The following is a 21,281-nucleotide window of genomic DNA, read 5'->3' as shown; positions in this document are numbered from 1 at the left end:
GCCAGAAGTCAAGGAGATGTTCTCCCAGTTCAGAGAAGAAACCGCCTGAGTTTGGGTATGTTTGACGGCTGTCTGTTGGTCTGTAGAAGGCTGCGTTCGTACTGTGTGTCCCTATTTTGGTTTCTTCACTGGTTTTGAGTTACTGTAGATGTTTAAATGAGAGGAAATGGGTCTTGCATTGTACCCTAATTTTCTGAGCACATGAATGTGTCAACTCAGAGAGCTAAGAAATGCAGTGAAGAAGTAAGTCTGCCCTGCCTGAGATGTTAGGTTCTTGCAGCAGAGCAGTAGTACTGTTTGGAAACATAACTTTCATAATGAGTTTCTTTGTTGGAATACAGATGAGATGGTGAGACAGGTCAATAAATTGCCAAAGTATTTAGGCACAAAGCATTGTGTTTCATCATGTTGTATAAACACAATGAAACTGCATACTTGGCATTAATGGAGATACCTTTTCACAAGTGCACAACAGGCATGTTGTGGTTCAAGGCTAAAATACATCAGCTGAGGAGAGAAACCTGGTGAGTATTTGCTGGAAGAATTGAGGACAGTTCCTGCACCCATGTAGCTGTTACACAGCTGAGGCTGGTCAGCTTCTCTGGCTAAGGCACTGCCCTGGAGCTCTCCAGCCACATGACCCACGTCAGGGAAAGGAGTTTGGGATGTGATTTGAGAAAAAAGCTGTCGGTGAACTAAAAACCAACCAGGACTGAAAATAAGAGAGAAGACAGGCCTTTATCCATGTATGTTGAAAATAGCATGTAACCTGACGTTACAGAGAGGCACTTACTCTGCTGAAAAAGAGCAAGAAAAGTCTTTTCCATTCTGTGAAGTGTTAACAGTAAACTTTCAGCAGTGTGATTTACTGCTTCTATCATGTGAAATATGTGCGTTGGTGGAATTACATTGACATAAAACAAATATTAAGGTGGTAGGCCAGATCTCCAGTGTTCAACTTACAAGTTGATGCTTCAAGTAGTTCTGCTTGTTTAAGTAGAAGTACTTCTGTGTAAAGTAGTATTTTTAGTTTTCAGTAAAACTGTAGGAAAGGAAACACTTCTGTGTTACTGGTTCACAGTAAGCACGGAGTTGTGCACTGTCATTTTGGAGGTCATGGTCCTGTTGAGGAGAGCTGAATGCCAGTGCTGTGCTGTGTTGGAACACTGTGTAGCAAGAGACTATTTTAGCTGTAAACAATGGACAGTTATAAATAATTTCTGCCTGCAGACAGTTTTGTAGCCATTCCAGTAATGTACAGCTCATCCAAGTTTTGTCTTGGTGAAGGTAGATGTTACAAGACATGGACGGTGTTTTTGACAATATATTTCAAGGGTAAAATTTGTAGCCATAATACAACTACATTTGTGACATAAATGTGACATCATTTTCTTTTGAACTGCCCGTCACTAAATGTACGGTGCTAAGCTATATCCCCAACATGACTAGAATTTTCTACAGATCTATATTTACTGAGCAGCTAAGAAAACGTAAACAGCAGCTATCTTAAAACTTTTTCAAATCATCAAGCAAGCCTACCTCACTGCAGATCTGAGAGCCATGCCTGCAGCAGCAAGCAGGTCATGTGGTTCTAGCCTTTCACATCTTGCACTTTCTTCTAAGATGTGGAAATAATAAAACCAGTTACTAACAACTGCAGTTGCAGTTTATGGTATAGAAACAACTGTCAGTAACTACAAATAATCAAAAAATGGTTTGTAACTGTGCCCCTTTTGCAACTACCCCTTAACTTCTTTCTGTCCATTTCAAACCAAGAGTAATCAGAACTCTTAGGGCAAGTCTTTGGTACCTTGCAGTTGTAAACTCGGCGTTTTAAAACACATAGATGTGGTGCTCAAGGGACATGGTTTAGTGGTGGACTTGATGATCTTAAAGGTCTCTTCCAACCTAAATAATTCTATGACTTTAAAGTAGTTTTCCATGGTAATACATTGTGAGCAGGCATTCCTACATTGCCTTCCTTCCCAATAACAACTGGATATGAGAGCTGGCTTTGTAACTAATCCAGCTAAAGCTAGACATTAAAAAATGAGAATCTATTTGTAAGTTTTGTGAAATCCAGTAATCACGAAAAGAATTTCTGTTTCTATTGAAAGAGATGGAGCCCTTACCTTTCTTCAGAAGTTACCTAGTCTAAGCTACTAGCTGCTGGTTCAACACACACATAATTGTTAGCTTGTTAGTATGACCTAAAAGCCTGGCACAAAATATGCTCTGGCTTGCCCAGGTAATAGTCTGGGACAAGGAGGAGGTCTGGGAATACTGGCAGGAAGGAGGAGAAGGTATTGGGAGGCAAGGAGAGTGAACTGGGCCTGTTAGAAGTATGCTGAGGACACAAATCTGTAGGAAATGAGGCTTTGTTGTTCCTGGACTGCTGAAAAAGCTAATCTAGCTTCAATTTCACTTTATGCTGAGCTCATGCTGATAAACATGCTACCTGCAACTTCACTTTTAACAGTTAATGAAACTGTATACAAAAACATGAATTACTGTATTAACTTCTTGATCATCTTAGGCCATTGGTTATTTTCACCTAACACAGTTCGTTACCACTTCAGCCATTTTTTCATTAGTGTGCTCATTACTTGGAAGGTTTAGTAGAAAGTGGATGTCACGTGTAGCATCATGTGCCACTATATATCAGAACAGTCTACAGACATGAAGTGCTAATTATGAGATGGTCATTCAAGTAAATAATTGCTTTTATTTAGGAAGGTGTGGTCATGGTTTCACTAAGCAAAGTACTGCTCCAGGCTGCAGTTTATCAATAGGTTATATTGTCCCTACCCAGACTGTGTGTGTAACTGCGCAGGCTTAAAATGCTTGACTGGATAAGATTGTATGCTTTGGCTCAAAATGGCTCTAAAAAGTCAACTTGCAACTACACAGCGTATGCACCAGCAGGAGGTTCTAGATTATGGGATTACAGGAAGTATCAGAGCCAAGAAACAAGAATAAAAGGAAAGCTTTGAAAAGCGAGATTCTTTTATGTTGTTAAAGTTGTCTTTTTTCAGTTTGTTCCAGATGGGGAAAAAGATCTCTTAACTTTTAAGCAGAGACAATTAATTTTGGTAAAATGTTTACCATATCCATGATGCTAATGCCACAAAGGAGCATGACGTTAGAGGTGATCCACACAGACATAAGATATATGTGTGCCAAGTAAGGCTAAAGTCTGTACTTGTTTTCATGGGGTTTTCCAGAGACATTGTAAATTCAGCTGCTTATTGAATCCTATGATTTAATAGTAGCAATAAGGTCTTAAACGTAGATAAAGAGAAGTGCTCCAGCCCTCTGATCATCTTTGTGGCCTTCCTCTGGACTTCCTCCGATAGGTCCTTCTCATGCTGGGGGCCCCACAGCTGAATACAGTATTCCAGGTGAGGTCTCACAAGAGCAGAGGGGAGGATCACTTCTCTCGACCTGCTGGTCACACTTCTTTTGATGCAGCCCAGGATGTGGTTTGCTTTCTGAATTTCAGTATTATTCTGAGAAGTGCTGTCTTAATTGGAGTCAGTGTTGCTCCATTAACACCAGTGACAAAACTCCTTCTGGTTCCTGGCGATCCACTGCTGGATCCATTTCATTCCATTCTGTTGAGGGCCTTTTGTATCTCCCTCATAACCCTCTTTACTGTAGCACTTTTCAGGGAGGTACTTGGCTGCCATCTGTTGTTTATAACTCTTTCTTCCTTTCCAGATCAAAAGGAAATTTGTGCTGTTTATTGTTTGTTTAAAATGTGTTCCTTTCAGTCTGCTGTGCTATGTACATTTGTTACTAAAGCCAAGAAATGCAACTCTTTAAACAAAAAAATCCAGCCCTTTTTCTGGCAGAACGAAAAGTGACCTGGTAAGAGGCTGTGGTTAAGGAGCAAATATGTTGAATTACAGTCCTTCAGGGTGGAATGGCCCAATTCATTGAGTGCCTGGAAGGTAAGGAAAGAAACAAAAGCACTTTGATTTTCTTGGGTTGTTTGGCGGTTATCTTGCTGCATTCTGTTATTAACAGAGCCATAAAGGCAGATGACTTCATATCCCCATATTTTGTACTGCTGTAATTCAGCTAGGAGGTGACAAAATCATGTTTTATTGAAGCCATGTCATCACTTGCCAGGATGGGACAAAGATGGTAAAAGGCATTATTCACAAGCTCTCTCATACAAGAGCTTTGCTGATACAGAACTTTCTCATACACACACACAAAATTGCCCTTTATTTGCCATTGGGATATTATCTGTGCCATTTGCTAGCACATGACATAACAACAATTACCTCTTCATGAATACAGCTCTGTGAATAACATCCTTGAGGTGCAATATCACCTTTCAGATGAATGTGGGGGAGCAGCAAGGGTGGGTTGCTGTGCAAGAGGTGGTGAGCCAGGAGCAGAGGGGAGGGTGGGTGACAAGATGCACAGGGGCAGTGACTTCAGTAAAAAGGGTCACTGTCCTGCAGCACCCAAACAAGAAGAGCAGGGCAGGTCTGGTGACAATAATCAGCCAAAACTCCAGTGAGCACCAGACAAGTCCATGGAGAGGAGGCTATGCCAAAGCAGGGCCAGTGGTCGAATGGGTGTTGGGGCACCAAGTGGGGTGCAGGACCAGGGCCACCAGGCTTGTACAGGGCCCAGGCTGAAATGTGGCTCCCGTGGGCGGTGGGACCGTGAGGCATTGCCCCAGACCTGCTCGCCACCACCCCAACAGTCAGGCAGCAGCCTCGGGCAGGGACAGAGCCCGCAGCACCCGCTGCTGGGACCCTATGCTGTCGGCAGAATGTAGAATTGGAGTGATTTGGGTGTACGTGTTTCAAACCACATCTTTGCTGGGCATTTTCTCCCGTCTGTTCCTAAGAACTGGCTGGTATACTTCAGGTGACCAACCCCATCAGTGGCATTATTTGTTCTACTGTTTTTGATCATTCTGTGGCAACTATTGTGTGTGGCAACTATATATATGTACATGAATAATAGTAACAGGGTGGACACAAGAGAAAAGAGCCTTCAGCTCTTGATCGTCTAGCATGCTTATGTGTGTTTTACCCATAAGAGTAACTCTTGATACTCTTACTATGCCTATAAAATTATAAGCATAATAGGCCATGGTTACAGCAAGGTCCTTTTCTATTTTCTTTTATGTTCCCATGTAAAATAAATAAGAATACATCTAATCTCAGAATTTTAAGAATTTTGTTTCTAACTAAAATTTTTCAAATTTGAGGGGTCTGGACAAGCTTGAGAAGTGGGCCCATGTGAACCTCATGAGGTTCAACAAGGCCAGGTGCAAGGTCCTGCACCTGGGTTGGGGCAACCCCCGATGTCAGTACAGGCCGGGGGATGAAGGGATTGAGGGCAGCCCTGAGGAGAAGGACTTGGGGGTACTGGTGGATGAAACGGTGGACATGAGAGGGCAACCCAGCCCAGAAAGCCAACCTGGTCTGTGTCAAAAGAAGTGCGGCCAGCAGGTTGAGGGAGGCGATTCTGCCCATCTGCTACATTTTGGTGAGACCCCACCCAGAGTACTGTGTCCAGCTCGGGGGTCCTCAGCACAGCAAAGACATGGACCTGTTGGAGCGGGTCCAGAGGAGGCCACAAAAACGATCAGAGGGCTGGAGCACCTCTTCTGTGAAGAAAGGCTGAGGGAGTTGGGTTTGTTTTAGCCTGGAGAAGAGAAGGCTCCAGGGAGACTTTATTGCGGCCTTTCATTACTTAAAGGGGGTTTATAAGAAAGGTGGGGATGAACTTTTTAGCAGGGCTTGTTGCGATAGGACAAGGGGTGATGGTTTTAAACTAAAGGAGGGTAGATTCAGACTAGATACAAGGAATATACTTTTTACGATGAGGGTAGTGAAACACTGGAACAGGCTGACCGGAGAGGTGGTAGATGCCCCAACCCTGGAAACATTCAGGGTCAGGTTGGACGGGCCTCTGAGTAGTTTGATCTAGTTGAAGACGTCCCTGCTCATTGCAGGGGAGTTGGACTACATGACCTTTAAAGGTCCCTTCCAACCCAAACTATTCTATTATTTTATGTTTCTAAATTTCCTTAAATATATCCAGGTGTCTGAGAACCAGTGTTGTATCAAAAAATGGTAGCTTCATCCCACAAAGTATCAAATGCAAAACAGAGTAACTGTTTCCTCCACTTCTAAATGATTTTTTTTTTCCTTTTAAATCACAAAATAATGCTGTAAGCGATCAGACCGTGTCTTAGAATTACCATCTTAAAAAGTCCATTTTATCTCTCCAGCCCTCTGTATTTTACTTTAGCATTGGATGGATGAAAGCAGATCCCAGGAAAAATGTACTTAAAAATTTCTGAAGTCCAACTTTCTTAAATAATAATGGGTCTATTATTATCAGATTTGCCTCTAGCATGGGCAGCCTTTGAATAATCCTGCTTCTGTCAGTGGGAGACATTTCCTTTTAATGATCCAGAGGCGGAGGCCTTGTTTTCCATTTCTTGGGCCCTGTTGTAGATCTGATCCAAACCAAGATGACTCTGCAAGTGGCAATTCCAGTCTGATTGCACCTCCCTTATGATCAGAAGCATGTGATGACTGCTAGAGCAAATGGTTGTGTTTCAAATGCTCTTTCCTTACCCCTGTCATCGCTTATTCCTCTTGATGATGTGGGAACCTCTTTAAATCCACTGAAATAATTGATGCTTTTTGCATTTTAATCACATTTTGCCCTATCCTCGTGATGAGTTGTAAGAGCACAGAAAAGATTCTGCCACCAGCTTCTTCAGAATTTTTTACCCCCTGTGATCTTGTTTAAGCAGTCGAGTTGATGTTACTCTGAATTACTACAGAAAAAAAAAAAAAAGTCTGTGACTACTCTTCAAATAGTGTACTTTGGATTTTGGTTAGTTCCTTCATTCACACGTGTGTGTCTTTAAATGCTGCTGCCTGTGAAGTGCAGCCGCCTTACAGCCATGAGTTTGCTTCCATGGGGCCCTTGATGTGGAGCACAGTGAGACTGCTGCCTTTAATAACTAACTCCTACGTAACGGCACTTCAAAGCGTAACAGTTCAGAGCGTTCTAGAGGAAATAAAGGTCTTACTCTTTTGCAAGGGAACAGCGCTGCTTCGCTCCGACGCTGCCCGCTGGTGACCAGTGAGGTACGCACGGCCCGCTGCGGGCACTTCCGCGCCGTACGCTCGCTGCCGGCAGAGCCGTTGCCGTTGCCGTTGCCGTGCCCCCCGGCCGCTGCCCTCCCGCAGGTCCGTGCCTGGCCGGACCCGCCCCCCCCGGGCGGGGCGGGGCGGGGTGTCACGTGCGCCCCTCGGGCCCCGCCCCCTGCCCGCTCCGCCATGTTGTTTCTTCTTTCCCCAGCGCCCGGCGGCGGTTGCGCGCGGTGGCGCAGCCCGGGCTCGGAGCCGGCGGCAGCCCCCTTCCCGCGGGCAGGTATCGGCCGGCGTGGCGGGATCGTCCTCGCCTCGCCGTGTCCCCTCCCTTTTCTCCAGCAGGCGCGGGCGAGCAGTGACCGCCGGCTGCGGGGCCGGTGTCCCGGCGAGGGCGGCCCGCGCGGAGGGCTTTCTCCTCGGCCGCCGCTGGGCACTGAGGCGGTCGCTCTCCCCGGCGCCGCGCTCCTGCCCCGGCAGCCGTGGGCGGCGGGGGAAGCGGCCTGGAGCCGACTGGGGTTTCCTTATTTTCCTTCCTCCTGAGACTCCGGGTGTTGCGGCGTTCCCCGCTCCGCCCCCCGCCGCTGGCCGAGCTCTGCCGGCTGCCGGGCGCGCTCCCAGGTGCTGGCTCGGTAGCTGCCCGCTGCGAGCCCCCGGGGGGCAGGAGGGGAGCCCGGGAGCGCCCCTTGCCGGGGCCGCGGTGGGGGAGGGCGGCGGGCGCTCCTCAAGGCCGGTGCGGGCGGCGGGGGAATGTGGCGTGATCGGGGATCCCGTGACTCCGGGGCAGGCGGTGGCTCCTTTGGGAAACGGCTCCTGCCGGGCCATTCCCAGCCGGCGCACGGTCGGTCACCGACTCCACGGTGCTTCCTCAGCACTGATAAAGATCCCCGATCTGTGAGGGTGAAACTCGGTTTCGTACCTGTCTCCTCGACATCTTTCAAACCGGGAAAAAAAAAAAATCCTTCATCGCCTTTCCTTGCTGTTGTCTGATGAAGGACTTCTCTGTTTCCAAGGGCACCCTGAGTAATGTAGTTTTTAGTTCTTTTTTGAACCGGTGACTTGATTTTACTCTGCTCTGCAGCGGCCGGTTGCTTTTCTAATCAAAACGAACTTCCATAGGGTGATGGCTGGGGAACTGAAAGGATTGGGTTAAGATTGTTGAATTGCTTACATCTGAGTTGTTAATGAGCGGTTGTTGGTGTAAGTGTGCCGTGTTAAATGTAACTTGTGCAAAACGATTGAACAAAGAACAGTGCAAGAAAACTAGTTTGAGAAACTTGCATTAGTGGCCTTTATATGGCAAGGTTGCATATAACTAGATACATGGAGAGCAGTTAATTTTATTAACTTGGGTGGGACAGGCAAGTAGGGAACTCCTTGGTTAAATTTTGTTCTGAAATTAAAACGCTTCCTTGTCTGCAGATAGCTGTCATCTGCACGTTGTTTTCCTTCTTTCCTTGTCCACAGTAATTTACACCTCTAGCAAAGAAGGGTTCGGGTTTTATTTATCTTTTAGTGTTGCAAGGCATTAGGTTTTTTTTGAGCAAGGGTGGTCGTGTAAGGCTGGGTTTGGGGCTGAGAAGAGGGGCGGGTTGTGACGTTTGAGCAGCTTATAAACTAACAAGTTGTAATGGCAGACTGGAGGGAGAGTTATTTCTCAGACATACCCAAAATAAATGCAAAACTTTTTTTTTTCCTAGCACTTTTATTTCTAGAGAAACCTAAACAAAGCATGGTACAACTACATCTGTGTTTTAGTATCAGTGTGGATTTTATAATGAACTGTTATTTTTCTCTGTCTTCTTTCAGATTAAATGGAGCTCTGTTTGTTGCCTTAATTTTAGTAAGGCCTTTTCAGTTAAGTTGAAAATAGGCAACGTGTAGGTAAAAAAAAAAAAAAAAAAAAGGCTTGAGCCGTTCTTGAGTGCTCAAACAAACCATCATTTTCCTTAAATTGAAAGTGTGTAAAATATCGCAGAGGATCAAATGAGGTATTTAGATTTCAAGCTGTATTTTATTGTCAATTTAGTAATAAATCATAAAAACCAGATTTTTCATCTCCTTAGGATTGAAATTTTATATAAATGTTTCACAATGAATAAAAAAACTTCCCAGCGAAAAGGCTTGTGAGAATTCCTTAAGGTTGGGGTTTTTTTTTAATATAACATTCATTCTCTTTGGTGTTTTTTGTTTCCATTCTCTACAGGGCAGACAGTATGTCGACCTGGTACGGTGTAACCCACTTAATCCCTTAAGGGTGGGTTGCAGTCACACAGTGTTAAATTGGGAAGAATATGAATGTACAACGTAGCCTGACCAATAGAGGCTGCTGCTTTTGCAGAGACCCCAGAGGAAGAGGGAAACTAATGCTAGGGAGAAACATGAGCACATACGTGCAGAAATAATTACTTGATAAGTTATTGGAAGAGTGGAAGCAGTAATAGAGAAGTAGGTAGCAAGGAGAATGTCATTTAACTCATGAATTCTCATGAATTGTTAGAAATGTTTGACCAAGAGCAACAGCACCTACGGGTGTTTTGTAGTTGGCTGAAAGTAATAGAGTATTTAAGTTGGGAGATGCTCAGCTGTAAAATGAAGCTGCTGAAAAATGGCAGCTCTGATTAAATCAGAATATGTAATAGTTTTGTCATTCTACTTGAATGTGGGGAGCATGATGGAAAATGGAAAGCGAAGGCAAGGTCTCTGCAAGATTAAACTAGCAGAGGAATAAATGCAGGTATTTTTCCTGACAAGTTTTGCTGATTGAATTAGTGGCTAGATAGAATAAATGAAGCAATTCTGGCAGCAGGTACTGGGATGATCCAGGGGCTATGTGGACTTAAGGATTCCTTCCCTTGGCTGCTGCTGCTTTGACAGTTCTGAGTCAAAATACTACTGTTTGGTATGCAAATGAGTAGCAACCAGCTGTATGGCAGTTCAGTTTGGGTTGTGGCCATATTACAAATTACTGTGAATAAACCCCACAAATATTCTGGTGTTAGATAAGTAGTGCCTAGGCTTACAACTAAAGGGAATCTTCAGATATCCTGTCATCAAATTATTGAAGATCTATCTAATGGAAAACACAAACTACCTTCACACTGCAGTGAAGTCATAGGTAAGGAAGGAAGACTTGTAAGGATGATTAGGAGCTCAGTAGATCAAGCCATATGATTGAAGGGCTTTGAGACAGCTAGGCAGCTAACAACTGGCCATCGGTAAAGGTGTGTTCCTGATCCATAGTTCTTGGGTGAGTACCCCATGGAGGGGAAGGTCAATTTGGAGGCTGACTAATGTCTGAGCTTGTAATGCAAGCAAAAGTGCAGTGTGTAGCATCTTTGCTTCATATCTGTATGTTTCCCTTTGAATTGAGAGAAAATCTTTCAAGGTCGAACAGGCCTGTGGCCTCTTACACACTAAAACCCATTCTTGTGCCACGTAACTAGCTAGGGTGTAAACAAGTACTTTCTGACTACAAGACCAAGGATTGGCTAAGCACAGAAAAGGGAAAAAAATTGCTTCTATCCTTTCTTTTCAGGTTTCTGGAAGCTTGCAGATCTGCTGTAGGTGACAAGTATAACTACTCTGTAGCGATTGAGGTCTGAGAGATGTAAAAACTCCACCAACAGTAAGTGTTTGGAAACTGTTTTACATAGTTCTGTTTTCTGCCCCTTCTGCTGCAGCTCTGATAGTTCTTGGGACTTTTTTTCCAGCCATTTTACAGAAAAGCATCTTATGTACTATGTCATTTTTTGGTGAGCTGCTGCAGCTAACAAACCACAGGAAACAACTGGTTTGTTTTCTATGCTAGCCTGGTAGTTATTGTCAAATGCTTTGTTAGTGTTTAAAAAAACAACAACTAATGATGGAGTAAGCTTACTTTGCTACTGAAAGGCAAGTGTTTTTGTCAAAGTACTTGGAAGGGTTGGTGTGTCTTTTTAAACTACTATTATCTGATACCTGTCATTTAACAAAATAAGATGGCTTAGCAAAGAAAGTTGTGAATAAGATTCACAGCTGAAATGAATGTGTTGTAGATGTAAATCTGAAAACCACTAGGAAGTTAGAGAAACAAGCAAGTTGCTTTGAGCAACCTCATCTAGTGAAAGATACCTATGCCTGTAGCAGAGGATGGGGCCAGATGATTTTCAAAGTGCCTTCTACCCCAACCATTCTGTGATTCCGTGGTCAGTGTTATTCTTATGCTAGTTATGGCACTGATAATTCTACTTGTCAGTAACTTTTAAGAGTGTTTTTTCTTCAATCTTCAGCAAAGATGGCTCCTTTTTTTAAGACGTCTTGGCTTAACATGATTAGTTGGAACAAACTTGACTATGCCTTACTTTGGATTCTTTTTCCTTCTCCAGGTCAAATGGGTGCTCTTTAACAACTTCAGTTAATGGACAGCTTTGGGTTTAGTCTTGATTTTGTATACCAGGTGGTTTATCAGTGACCACTAGCTGAAAATGGTGATTGAAATAAATTTTCTTGCCTGTTTCCAAGTTTGCAAGTAGGTACAAGTGGTGAAAGAATAGTTTGGAAATTTGAAGTGTCCCTTACATCTATTTCTTCAAGAATGTTGAAGGAATTCTATGGTGTTATTGCAACAGATGCAGTTTTTGGTGTCCTTTATTAAAAAGGGGGGGCTAGAGGTGAGATTTCAGTTGCTATGTAGTCTGGGGTTTTGTTGCTTTGGTGTTTTTTTTTTTTTTTTTATCACGGTGTGCTGCTGTGCATGGTATCAGTATGGTAAAAGTGAAAGTGTAAATTGGTCCAATTGACGCTGTTACCTTAATAGTTTAAGTGGGGTTGTAGCTTGCTTACATAGATGCAATGCAATTACCGTATTGGCTAACGCTATTTTTCATAGACAAAATGTGAGCTCAGCACTTGTTTTCAGCCTTCAGTACTCTGGTATAAGCAGGTCCTCTCTATTAAAAGATTTTTATGGTGGAAAAAAGACAAATTCCTAGACTAAGTTTATGTGTTGCTGCCCTGGTTTTCAGGACCAAGAATCTCACTTATTCTTTGAGTGCTGCCTCAGTACCTATGTGTTAAAAGAGGTAATTGCACTAGAAATCAAAAGGCAGCTATGAAGCTGACAGTCATGGAATTAAGAAAATCTAAATGGATAGATTGCAGTGGTGTTTCGCTGAGCTTTAAGGAGCTGGGAATCAAAAGATTTTGTAATGCAAACTCATTTTTTTGCAAGTTGCTTAGTGTATTGGTTTTAGTCTTGCCAGCAAGTGTTTGGACTGCTGATGGAAATTTCAGACTTGTAATTCAGTTCACTTTTTAAAAGGGAGATTCTGGGAGGAAACAAATTACTTTTTGTATTACGGTATATGGTCATGTTAGAAATGGTATTTAGTAGAACCCTTCCCTGCTTTTAACAGGAATATTGAAGTCGGTGGCCTAAGAGCTTGAGTCCTTATAAGTTGGTGGAGGCAATTCAGAAATGGTTATCAAAACAGACCAGTGTGGCTGTTTTTTATCTGTTTGCTCTGACTTTTTCAACATTGAAATGACAGAGGAATATGAGGGAAAAATTCTTCTCTTTACAAAATCCTCTGTGTACTAGGTTAGGACTACTTTTACATTAATTGTGCAGCACAGTAAGAAATAACTGAAACCAATAGATGCCTGTAATTCTGTGGTGTCTTGCAGTTCCTGGTGTTGGTTAAAACAGATGCACATTGGAAATTAAGTTTTTGGTTTTTTTTCAGATGCTGAATGATGATTTAGACTGAACAATTAAGGTAATGAATCTTCAGAAATACGTTATCAGATGTTGACTGTTCCTTCCAAAAACATTGTCAAAAAGCACATTATACAGATAAGTTCAAGTATGTAATAGGAGAAATAACATTAATTTTTCAAGTGTCTTAAGGATTTTATTGCTCTTCTGTTTGTTGGAGTGTTAAGGTTTTGTAACTTAGGAAAAAAAAGACAAAAATTGAGTTTTTAAAAAATCTTATTTAAAGATGTGTAAGTGGAAAAAATGCAGCAGCAGCCTACTGTGCTGAAAACTACCATCCTGGTTTGGCAAATGCTCTAAATCACATAGCCTGTGGGGCTGCAGATGAGTCCATTTTGGTCAAAGAACTATTATTGTATAAAGTCTTTGCTGCTTCCAAACAAATGCTTCTTAATGCATTTAAACATGCTTCTTTGCTGCTTCAGACCCAGCGTGTAAGCATATGAACATACATTTATTTTGGATTAAAATCTTTACAAAATTTCTAGCTAAGCATGACAGCATCTGCTGCAGAAGCTAAATGTCCTGAGAAGTGATGTTGCCTGCAACATCACATCAAGATACTTGCTTATGAGTTCTGGGAAGACTGTTTCTGTAGGCTTTGCTTAGAAGGACCAGTTTGGTTCCAGTCGAAAAAGACACATTTGATGGTTTGTGACTGGTGTAATAATTGTCTACCCAGTAAAAGTATTTTTATGGTCATCAGTCTTTTAGACCTCACTGTAACAGCCCCTGTGGTTGAAATTGTGCAAATTAACTTCTTGGGATGCAGAAAAGTACTAGATACTGTAAGAGTTTCCTTACTTGTGTTTTTTTTAAAATGTGGCTTCATGGACAATTTTATGATAATAACTGCAGTTCTTCAAAGTGTAGAAGCTAAGGAAGTAAGTGTATAATATCAGTCATTTATTTATTCACATCATGTCTTTCAGGGAACTTGTGATTTCAGTAGGACAGAAAAAATAAATGCAACTTGTTCCCTGCACTGAAGTTGAAGAACAGGTAAACATTCAGTACCCTCTGTTCTGGTGAATGCATTATTTGTTCAGAAGATGCTCCCATCTAATGATGTAGGTCAGGTAACCTACTCGTTAATCAACAGTAGGAATTAGACACACAAATGAAGACACTGGACCATTTTCAAGAGTTCAGTATCAACCTGCAATTCATATGCAAGTAGTGCAGTGACTCTAACCAGTGTTTTCACATACATGAGAATACATGTGTTCATGTCCTGAGCCATAGGAATTATCTCGTGGCGCTCTGAAAGGTAAATGAACAATCCACTTGTAACTCAGTCTTAACATTGTTGTGATACAAACTCTACAAAATTAAGGCTTTATAAACATTGTTTTCCTTACACAGTATAAAATTACTTGCTCTGAACAATTTCTTTATGGAAGTAGCCACTGTTCCTTATATTTTGAAACTTCTTTGTGTTGAGACTTCAGCTGCTTTCAAACTATAAAGCATTTCTTTTATCTTACTGTAGATTATGTCTTAACAAATAAACATTCAAAGATGGAAAGTTAGAGATGAAAAAATTCCTGAAATTTCTCGCTTCTAATATAGGGCTTGATTCTAAGGCAGCACAGAGTCATATGACTCTGATGCTGGCTTGTATTGGGTATTAATTCCATGACCATACTCTGTGGGTGATGTATATGCCAGTAATGCTAATTGCAAGTAGCAAGACCGCATTCCTTCCTTCAGAGAAGGAGACGGACTAGGCAACTTATGACCCGTTTCCATTTTAAACAGATGCTCTTTTCAGAGAAGCCTGTTTTGGCTGAATTACTTTGAGCTTTTTTAGTATCAGGGAGGTATAGGAACAGCAATTCTCCTCATACAGAAACTTAAGTTTTGGCTTTTTACAAGTAGAGACTTTACCTCAAAGCAATTAAAACACTTTTACAGTATTAGATGATGTTACTGTAATGAGGGCAAGGCTTGGGCTGGTACAAACACTGAGCTAACTACTTTAGTGTTACAGGCTTTTTTTAATCTTATTTTTTTGAAGTCTGACAGTAAAAAGAAACCAACAGTTTCATTGGTGCCACTAATTCCCCATTCCTGTGCTGGCAGCCAGACTATGCACTAGCACTTCCAGGCTTCTTGACAGTTTTACCACGGGAAGCTGACACCTACTAACTGAACTGTAAGTGTAGGCTTGGGATTGGTACTTGGCATCTCGAGTACCATTTGAAGTAGCAATAGTGAATTTGCTTTTGTAGTAGTTGTAATATAGTATTCCATTCATCATGGCTGTTCTGCAATGAGTAAACTGTAAAACACTGAATGTTTGTGTAGCAGTACCTAGTCGCCTGACTTTAAAAACAAAATTACAGCATTTGCATTTGTTCTGTAGATAACTGTGTTCCCCTGTACGCTGATCTACAATTCTTTGTCTGGGTGTAATTTTGGGTGAGATGCAGCAGTTATTCCAATATAACAAATAGTGTCCTGCTTTATTCCTAAAGCTTCCTCTTCACTTTTGCATGTTAAAAATAACTTTGCTAATGTAGTAAAGCCCTGAAGTGACTTGTGCAAGGCATGTGCTCTGTAAAATTCTCTTGCTCCACTTTCTTCTGTTGATCTTTTTCACTGAATGTTAATGAATCACTGGCAGTCCTTGAATGTGATGCAGTACCCCTTCTGCACAAATACTGAAGGGTTTGGGGGTTTTAACTCTTTTAAGTGACAGACCAGTAATTCATGCAGGGTACTGCTTAGACTGCCATACTTATTGCAGTGTGTGGAAGAGACACCTCTTAAAACACATGGTATAAGTATCTACACTTCACCTGTTGAGCATAGTCCTCCTGCTTTTATACATGAAACTTGATGTTGGTGGACTTTAACACTTTCTAGGTATTTATGCATGTAAAATTTTCTGCTTCCAACACTGTCCTCTTTAATGATTTTCTTAATCTTTACAGGTCTAGGAAACCAGGAGGATCTATTCCTGTAGCAATGGCAGCAAAATCATCACTCCTTAAAGTAATACTGCTAGGAGATGGTGGAGTTGGAAAGAGTTCCCTTATGAACAGATATGTCACCAACAAGTTTGATGCACAGCTGTTTCATACAATAGGTGTGGAATTCTTAAATAAAGAGTTGGAAGTTGATGGACATCTTGTTACAATGCAGATATGGGACACAGCAGGTCAGGAACGTTTTAGGAGCTTGCGGACTCCTTTCTATAGAGGTTCTGACTGTTGTCTACTAACCTTCAGTGTGGATGACTCTCAAAGCTTTCAAAACTTAAGCAATTGGAAGAAAGAATTCATTTATTATGCAGATGTCAAGGAGCCTGAAAGTTTTCCATTTGTGATACTGGGTAACAAAGTTGATATCGATGAAAGGCAAGTGTCTACGGAAGAAGCCCAAGACTGGTGCAGGAATAATGGCAACCATCCCTATTTTGAAACCAGTGCAAAGGATGCCACTAATGTTGCAGCAGCCTTTGAAGAAGCAGTTAGAAGAGTTTTAGCCTCTGAAGATAGATCAGATCACTTTATTCAAACAGATACAGTGAACCTTCATCGGAAACCAAAACCCAGTTCGTCTTGTTGTTGACTTAAGTTGGGGTTTTTTTTTTGCCAAATTACCTTTAACTAGCTTGCCATATAAAAGGATGAGGAATTGTAGTAGATAAAATAACAAAGGGGTTTCACTCTAATATTAAAAATTGTCATGTTCTGCTGCTTTCTTGGGGGAGCAAAATAAAAAATTCCATTCATGAGTGACCCCTTATTGAATTAGTGACACTTTCTCTTTAGGAAGGTGCCGAGTAAAAGCATTAATATAAGAATTTAATTTGCCAACTTTATTCAAATGAGAAAAACTTTGCATATAATTAAAACTTGAACGTTCTAGAAGCACTACTTTGGAGAAACTGTTCTGGAATTCAGGCACAAAGATACTTTTATATGTGTATATTTTTATGAAATAGGCATTCCATTTTTGTTTCATTAGAAGTCAGTTTCTTGACAATGCTAGATATTAAACTTCAGTCTCACTACATTCCTTTTGCTGTGAGTGGTAATTCATCTCTAATGGGTTTATTATAAGTTAATATAAATTACCTTCAGGTCTTTTCTAATTGCCTAATGTTGCTGTATGTTGCTGTAATTTGTGTAGGTTTTTAAGTAGGAAACAAATTTCCTACCTATTTATTGTCCATTTTCCTTTCATGTACTATTCTAATGCTGTACTAATTTTTCCAGCAGTTTAATGCAAGATATTGATGGGGTTTTAAGTTAATACATGTCTTTGCCTTAAGTCCCATTCTAGTGTTTGTGATCAATAAGGTAAAAATCTAACTGAAGTATAACCATTTTTAGTCATGAAAAAAGATAGGCTTTATTCAGTCAGCTTTAATAGCACTTGAAGGGATCTACGTTATGACAAATTTGTAAGCGTACTTCTAGTATACAGCCTTAAACTTCCAAACTTCTTGTTCCTGTTAACCTGAGCTATGAATGTGTTTACCAGTAATCTCTGCACTGTGAAACTAAGGATTGGCAATATATGTAGAGAACTCAGGAAGCTCTTGACTCTAGATTGTGACAGCTTTCAGCCCTAATACGAGTAAATACCTACCGTTAGTTTGAGCTGAATTTGATCCTTCTTTAATTTGCTACTTGGGATATGGATTTACACATTTAAAACTGTCTTTTATATTACTGTACTGATTACATGGTGATGAACAGAAACAAATTTTGTATTTAATGGACAGTCTTTCTGCAGTAATGCAGATGAAACCACAGAAGGTGTATTTGAGGCTCTTCGTTGCAGTTAAGCGGGAGAATACTTGTATGAGAAGCTGTTGAATGTTGGCTCTTGGTGTACCCACTGTCTTTGTAATGGCAAACTTGATAGTGCACTATTGCTTCAGTGTGTAATCTGACCGCTAACAGGCATGCACATACGCACATTGTGGACTTCGCAAGGAAGTCTGAGGCCTATAGGACCAGCTATGTTACTCACTAAACTACACAGACTCTACTTTCTGTGCAGCAACTTTTTTGTTCCAATAGGAAAGACTTGGAGAGTACAGTAACAGCAAGAGTTTTCTCTTAAGATATGTTTGGTCTGTACCAGGTGTAATTATTTGGAAGTAAAGCTTGCAAAACAAACACTTCTTGTCACTCTTACTATGCCTTTCTGAATGTATTGTATTATTGCTTGAACCTGTCCCGGACAACTTTACTCCATAGATCTGCTGCTCCTGCATCATTTTACCTTTTGTATGTCCCTGAGTCTAATTCATGCTTACAGTCCTCGGGTATACAGCAACAGAACTGTGTTTTAAGCTTGTGTCACCTAACAACTAAATGCAGGGTGAGCTGCTACTTACGATTACTTTCTAGTCAATGACTGGAAAGATCTATGAAGAAAATCTTAGCTAAATTTCTCTTCACCTGAGAGTGCAAAAAGCTTTAAAAATTAAGATTGACTGCGTTGGAGGCTACTGAGCTAGTGACATGAAATTGTAAAACTACAACATTACTTCTTCAGCTTCCTTTAACGTTGTTTTAGCAGGGGCGAAGGGTGAAACAGAACAGGAGATGAAGCTACCATAACTACAGTACTATAGATAGGATTCAGTTAAGATTGCTAAAAGGAAACCATTAAGGATGAGAACCAGTGTGGTCTTCCTTGTGCCTAAGTGACTGTGTTTCCCCATCTGTCCCCTTTCAGTGTAATTGTCATGGTTACCAAGCCTCCATCTGAGAAGTAGGTTTAATAAAGTTAAATGAAACTTAATACAGTAGAAATGTATTACTTGTGCCTCGAGAGCTGCTGTACCACAACTGTACATAAAAAGTGGCTAGTAAAGAGAAAGGGGGTGTGTGTGTGTGGGGGGGTGTGTTACAGTAAATAAGACAGTATAGGTATTGAGGTCAGGATTTCGTCTCAGGGAGACTGTCAACTACTTGAAGCAGAAGTCCTATGACAAGCAGATATAGATGATAGGTAGAAAAATGCTTAATAACAAACAGGAGCTTCTATACTTTGTGAGAGCTTAGTATCTTATTCACTATGGAGGTAAGGTAGGCACTTGTGGCTTATGTTTCAATTCACTGATTCATTTAAAGTACTAATGCACTTCAAGTTCTAGAGGGTACCGTCAGCAATATTTGGAGTTCTGTAGAGAGACAGAGCATATACTATGTAATACATATGCAAACTTCTAGTTGTCCTTTAGAATGAGGAGCAAAAAATAGTGTGATGGCAAATTGGTGGGATTGATGAGAGCCATGCATATCAGAACAGACAGCAAAGTGGGAAGGGGCAGAAGAAATGAGCTAGGACAGCTAACAGCTTATGCTATAGCAAAGCATATAGATTCTTAGTGTAAGAGTGCTGCCAGAGCCAGGCTGCGTGCTTTAACAATTGCTTTGTACCTCAGATTGTACTTGTAAGTCATGTGACAGGTTACCTAAACAGCAATAAAACCTTGCAGGAAGCTGAATATAAGTTGCATGTCCAGCCTAGACTTATTAAGGCTGGTTTGTGTTCTTAGCTCGTGCTAATGTTCTGATTTCCTTATGTTCAACTTTTGTACTATTTAGGGTAATAATTCCAGTCCCTTTAACTGAAACTTTTTTGCTGCTTTTATTGCGTAACACAGGTTATCTGGTGCTTCCTCATACTGCGTTAGATTTCATTTGAATTCTTATTCCTAGGCCTCCGAGACTGGGCAGGAACGTAATACTTGCAAAGGGGGTCTCTCTCCTGCCTTGTCCACTGAGGAACTGTTCATTGTCTAATGTGTGCTAGCACTGCACCTTCCAGACCTAGAGCAGGTTTGTGACAATGGCTGATCACAAGAACTTCCACCTGTCAGGTCCAGCTAGCACTCTTCCAGCTTATTGCAAGAAGTTACAAACCAAAGCATAAACAAGTGTTCTGCATACGCAGGGAAACGACTGCTACCTAGCCAAGGTCCTTCAGAATTTTATCATGAGACAGTGTTACCAACTGCACACTCTCAGATGATAAATGTAACGAGTTAGGACATAATTCTCCTTTCCTGTGGCCAATAACAGTCTATTTTCATAAAGCCTAGATAGATCTATGAGCCTGCATTTACAAGTCCTGCATTGAGAGCAAAAGGGGGAAGACTTACGGGAGGGTGTAAGAACAGGCACCACTTGGCTAACTTCAGAGATCAGGCAAGAGAAAAAAGTGCTTTCATTTTACATAACTTCTTACCGTGTGCTGGCAGAAAATAATAGAATTACCAAAACCCCCACATTTTCTAGAAGTGGAAACTCAGTACAGATCCTTCTTTGCCAAAACTTGTATCAAAATCATGTATATGATTATTTAACATAAGTATTTCCTCAGTATATCCTAACTGTTGGTATTTTTCTAACCCTCAACTGGGGAGGAGGCAGAAAACAGTGTAACAGCTCCGACTTAATGGCTCTTTATCATACGAATGAGAATGCTTTACCTCAGATGTGTTTCTGTTGCTTTCATGTATACAGCAGGGAAAAAAACCAACCCAAACCAGTGATTTATGTAAGATTACACAACATTACCAAATGCTGTACAATGCAGTTTTTATGAAATAATACTACAAAGACAACTACTCCCATCTTCACTTGCCACACCACCAACAAAGGTAGCCTTACACTCAAAAGGCATCCATATGCATCATTCCATGTTTTATTTAAGGTAAATATTGCAACCTTCATATAACGTCCTTTTTCTCATTAAATATTTTACAGTGACAGTTTAGCAGTAAGTGCAAATTACAAAGAAATAATGACTGACTATACATTTAAAACACATATGCCTGGTCCCTTTAATTATACAGACTATACAAAATGGACTTCCTAGAACAGCATGCCACTTCCTTTGGAAACTGCTTTTCAGGTATAAAAAAAAAATATGTCCAAGAAGATTACTTAAAAGGTTGTGAAGCCAACCAAAATGTTAGGTACATATATGCCCAATGACCCATTTAAAAATTACTATGTTGGAATAGTAAGTTTTACAAAAGTGTCCCTAACCACATTTTACAATGGAATAGCCAGACAGGGCAAATAATGACTTTCTGAAACCTCAACAACTAGAGTTTCATGGTTCAAAGATCCTACCCTAAATATACTTTCAGAAAGAAAATTTCAGCATTTACAGAGATAATGGAAAGAAGTAGGTTTAAACGTGTACATTTAGGTGTTTGGGGGTTGGTTTTCTCTGTGAATTAGAATTAAAGTCAGGGCAGACACAGCTGTTCTGGTCTACATTGATTTAATTGATGTGACTGCAGCTGAACACATATTGCACTAAACATCTGGTAAATTTGAAATGTTAAGCTTTAAAACATGAAGGTTTTTTCTCAAAACTTCTTGAAATACTGA

At 41.0% G+C, this 21,281-nt stretch overlaps 1 protein-coding gene and 1 long non-coding RNA gene across 6 annotated transcripts in view; one reads left to right on the top strand and one right to left on the bottom strand.

Moving 5' to 3' along the window:
• The window catches only part of RAB9A (RAB9A, member RAS oncogene family), a 36,019-nt gene extending 14,769 nt beyond the window's left edge, over positions 1-21,250 (top strand). The window contains exons 1-5 of one of the 5 annotated variants that reach the window (XM_080375721.1): positions 10,738-10,770; positions 12,869-12,901; positions 13,833-13,902; positions 15,269-15,324; positions 15,840-21,250. In XM_080375721.1, the coding sequence (XP_080231847.1) occupies positions 13,867-13,902; positions 15,269-15,324; positions 15,840-16,479 (732 nt within the window). In that variant the 5' untranslated portion in view covers positions 10,738-10,770; positions 12,869-12,901; positions 13,833-13,866 and the 3' untranslated portion in view covers positions 16,480-21,250. The other 4 variants (XM_080375723.1, XM_080375722.1, XM_080375725.1 and 1 more) reach the window with 4 other exon arrangements.
• Positions 115-7,207, bottom strand: LOC308058997. Its single transcript, XR_013926082.1, has 2 exons — positions 7,082-7,207; positions 115-6,823 (listed from the first exon to the last, which is right to left on the bottom strand). It is a non-coding gene; the product is annotated as an uncharacterized lncRNA (long non-coding RNA).
• Positions 21,251-21,281: the final 31 nt, after the last annotated feature.

The sequence above is a fragment of the Falco punctatus genome (assembly GCF_963210335.1).
Source record: "Falco punctatus genome assembly, chromosome: 2".
NCBI classification, from domain to species: domain Eukaryota; kingdom Metazoa; phylum Chordata; class Aves; order Falconiformes; family Falconidae; genus Falco; species Falco punctatus.
Note: the sequence above shows the minus strand (reverse complement) of the source record. Positions and strands in the feature narration are given on the sequence as shown.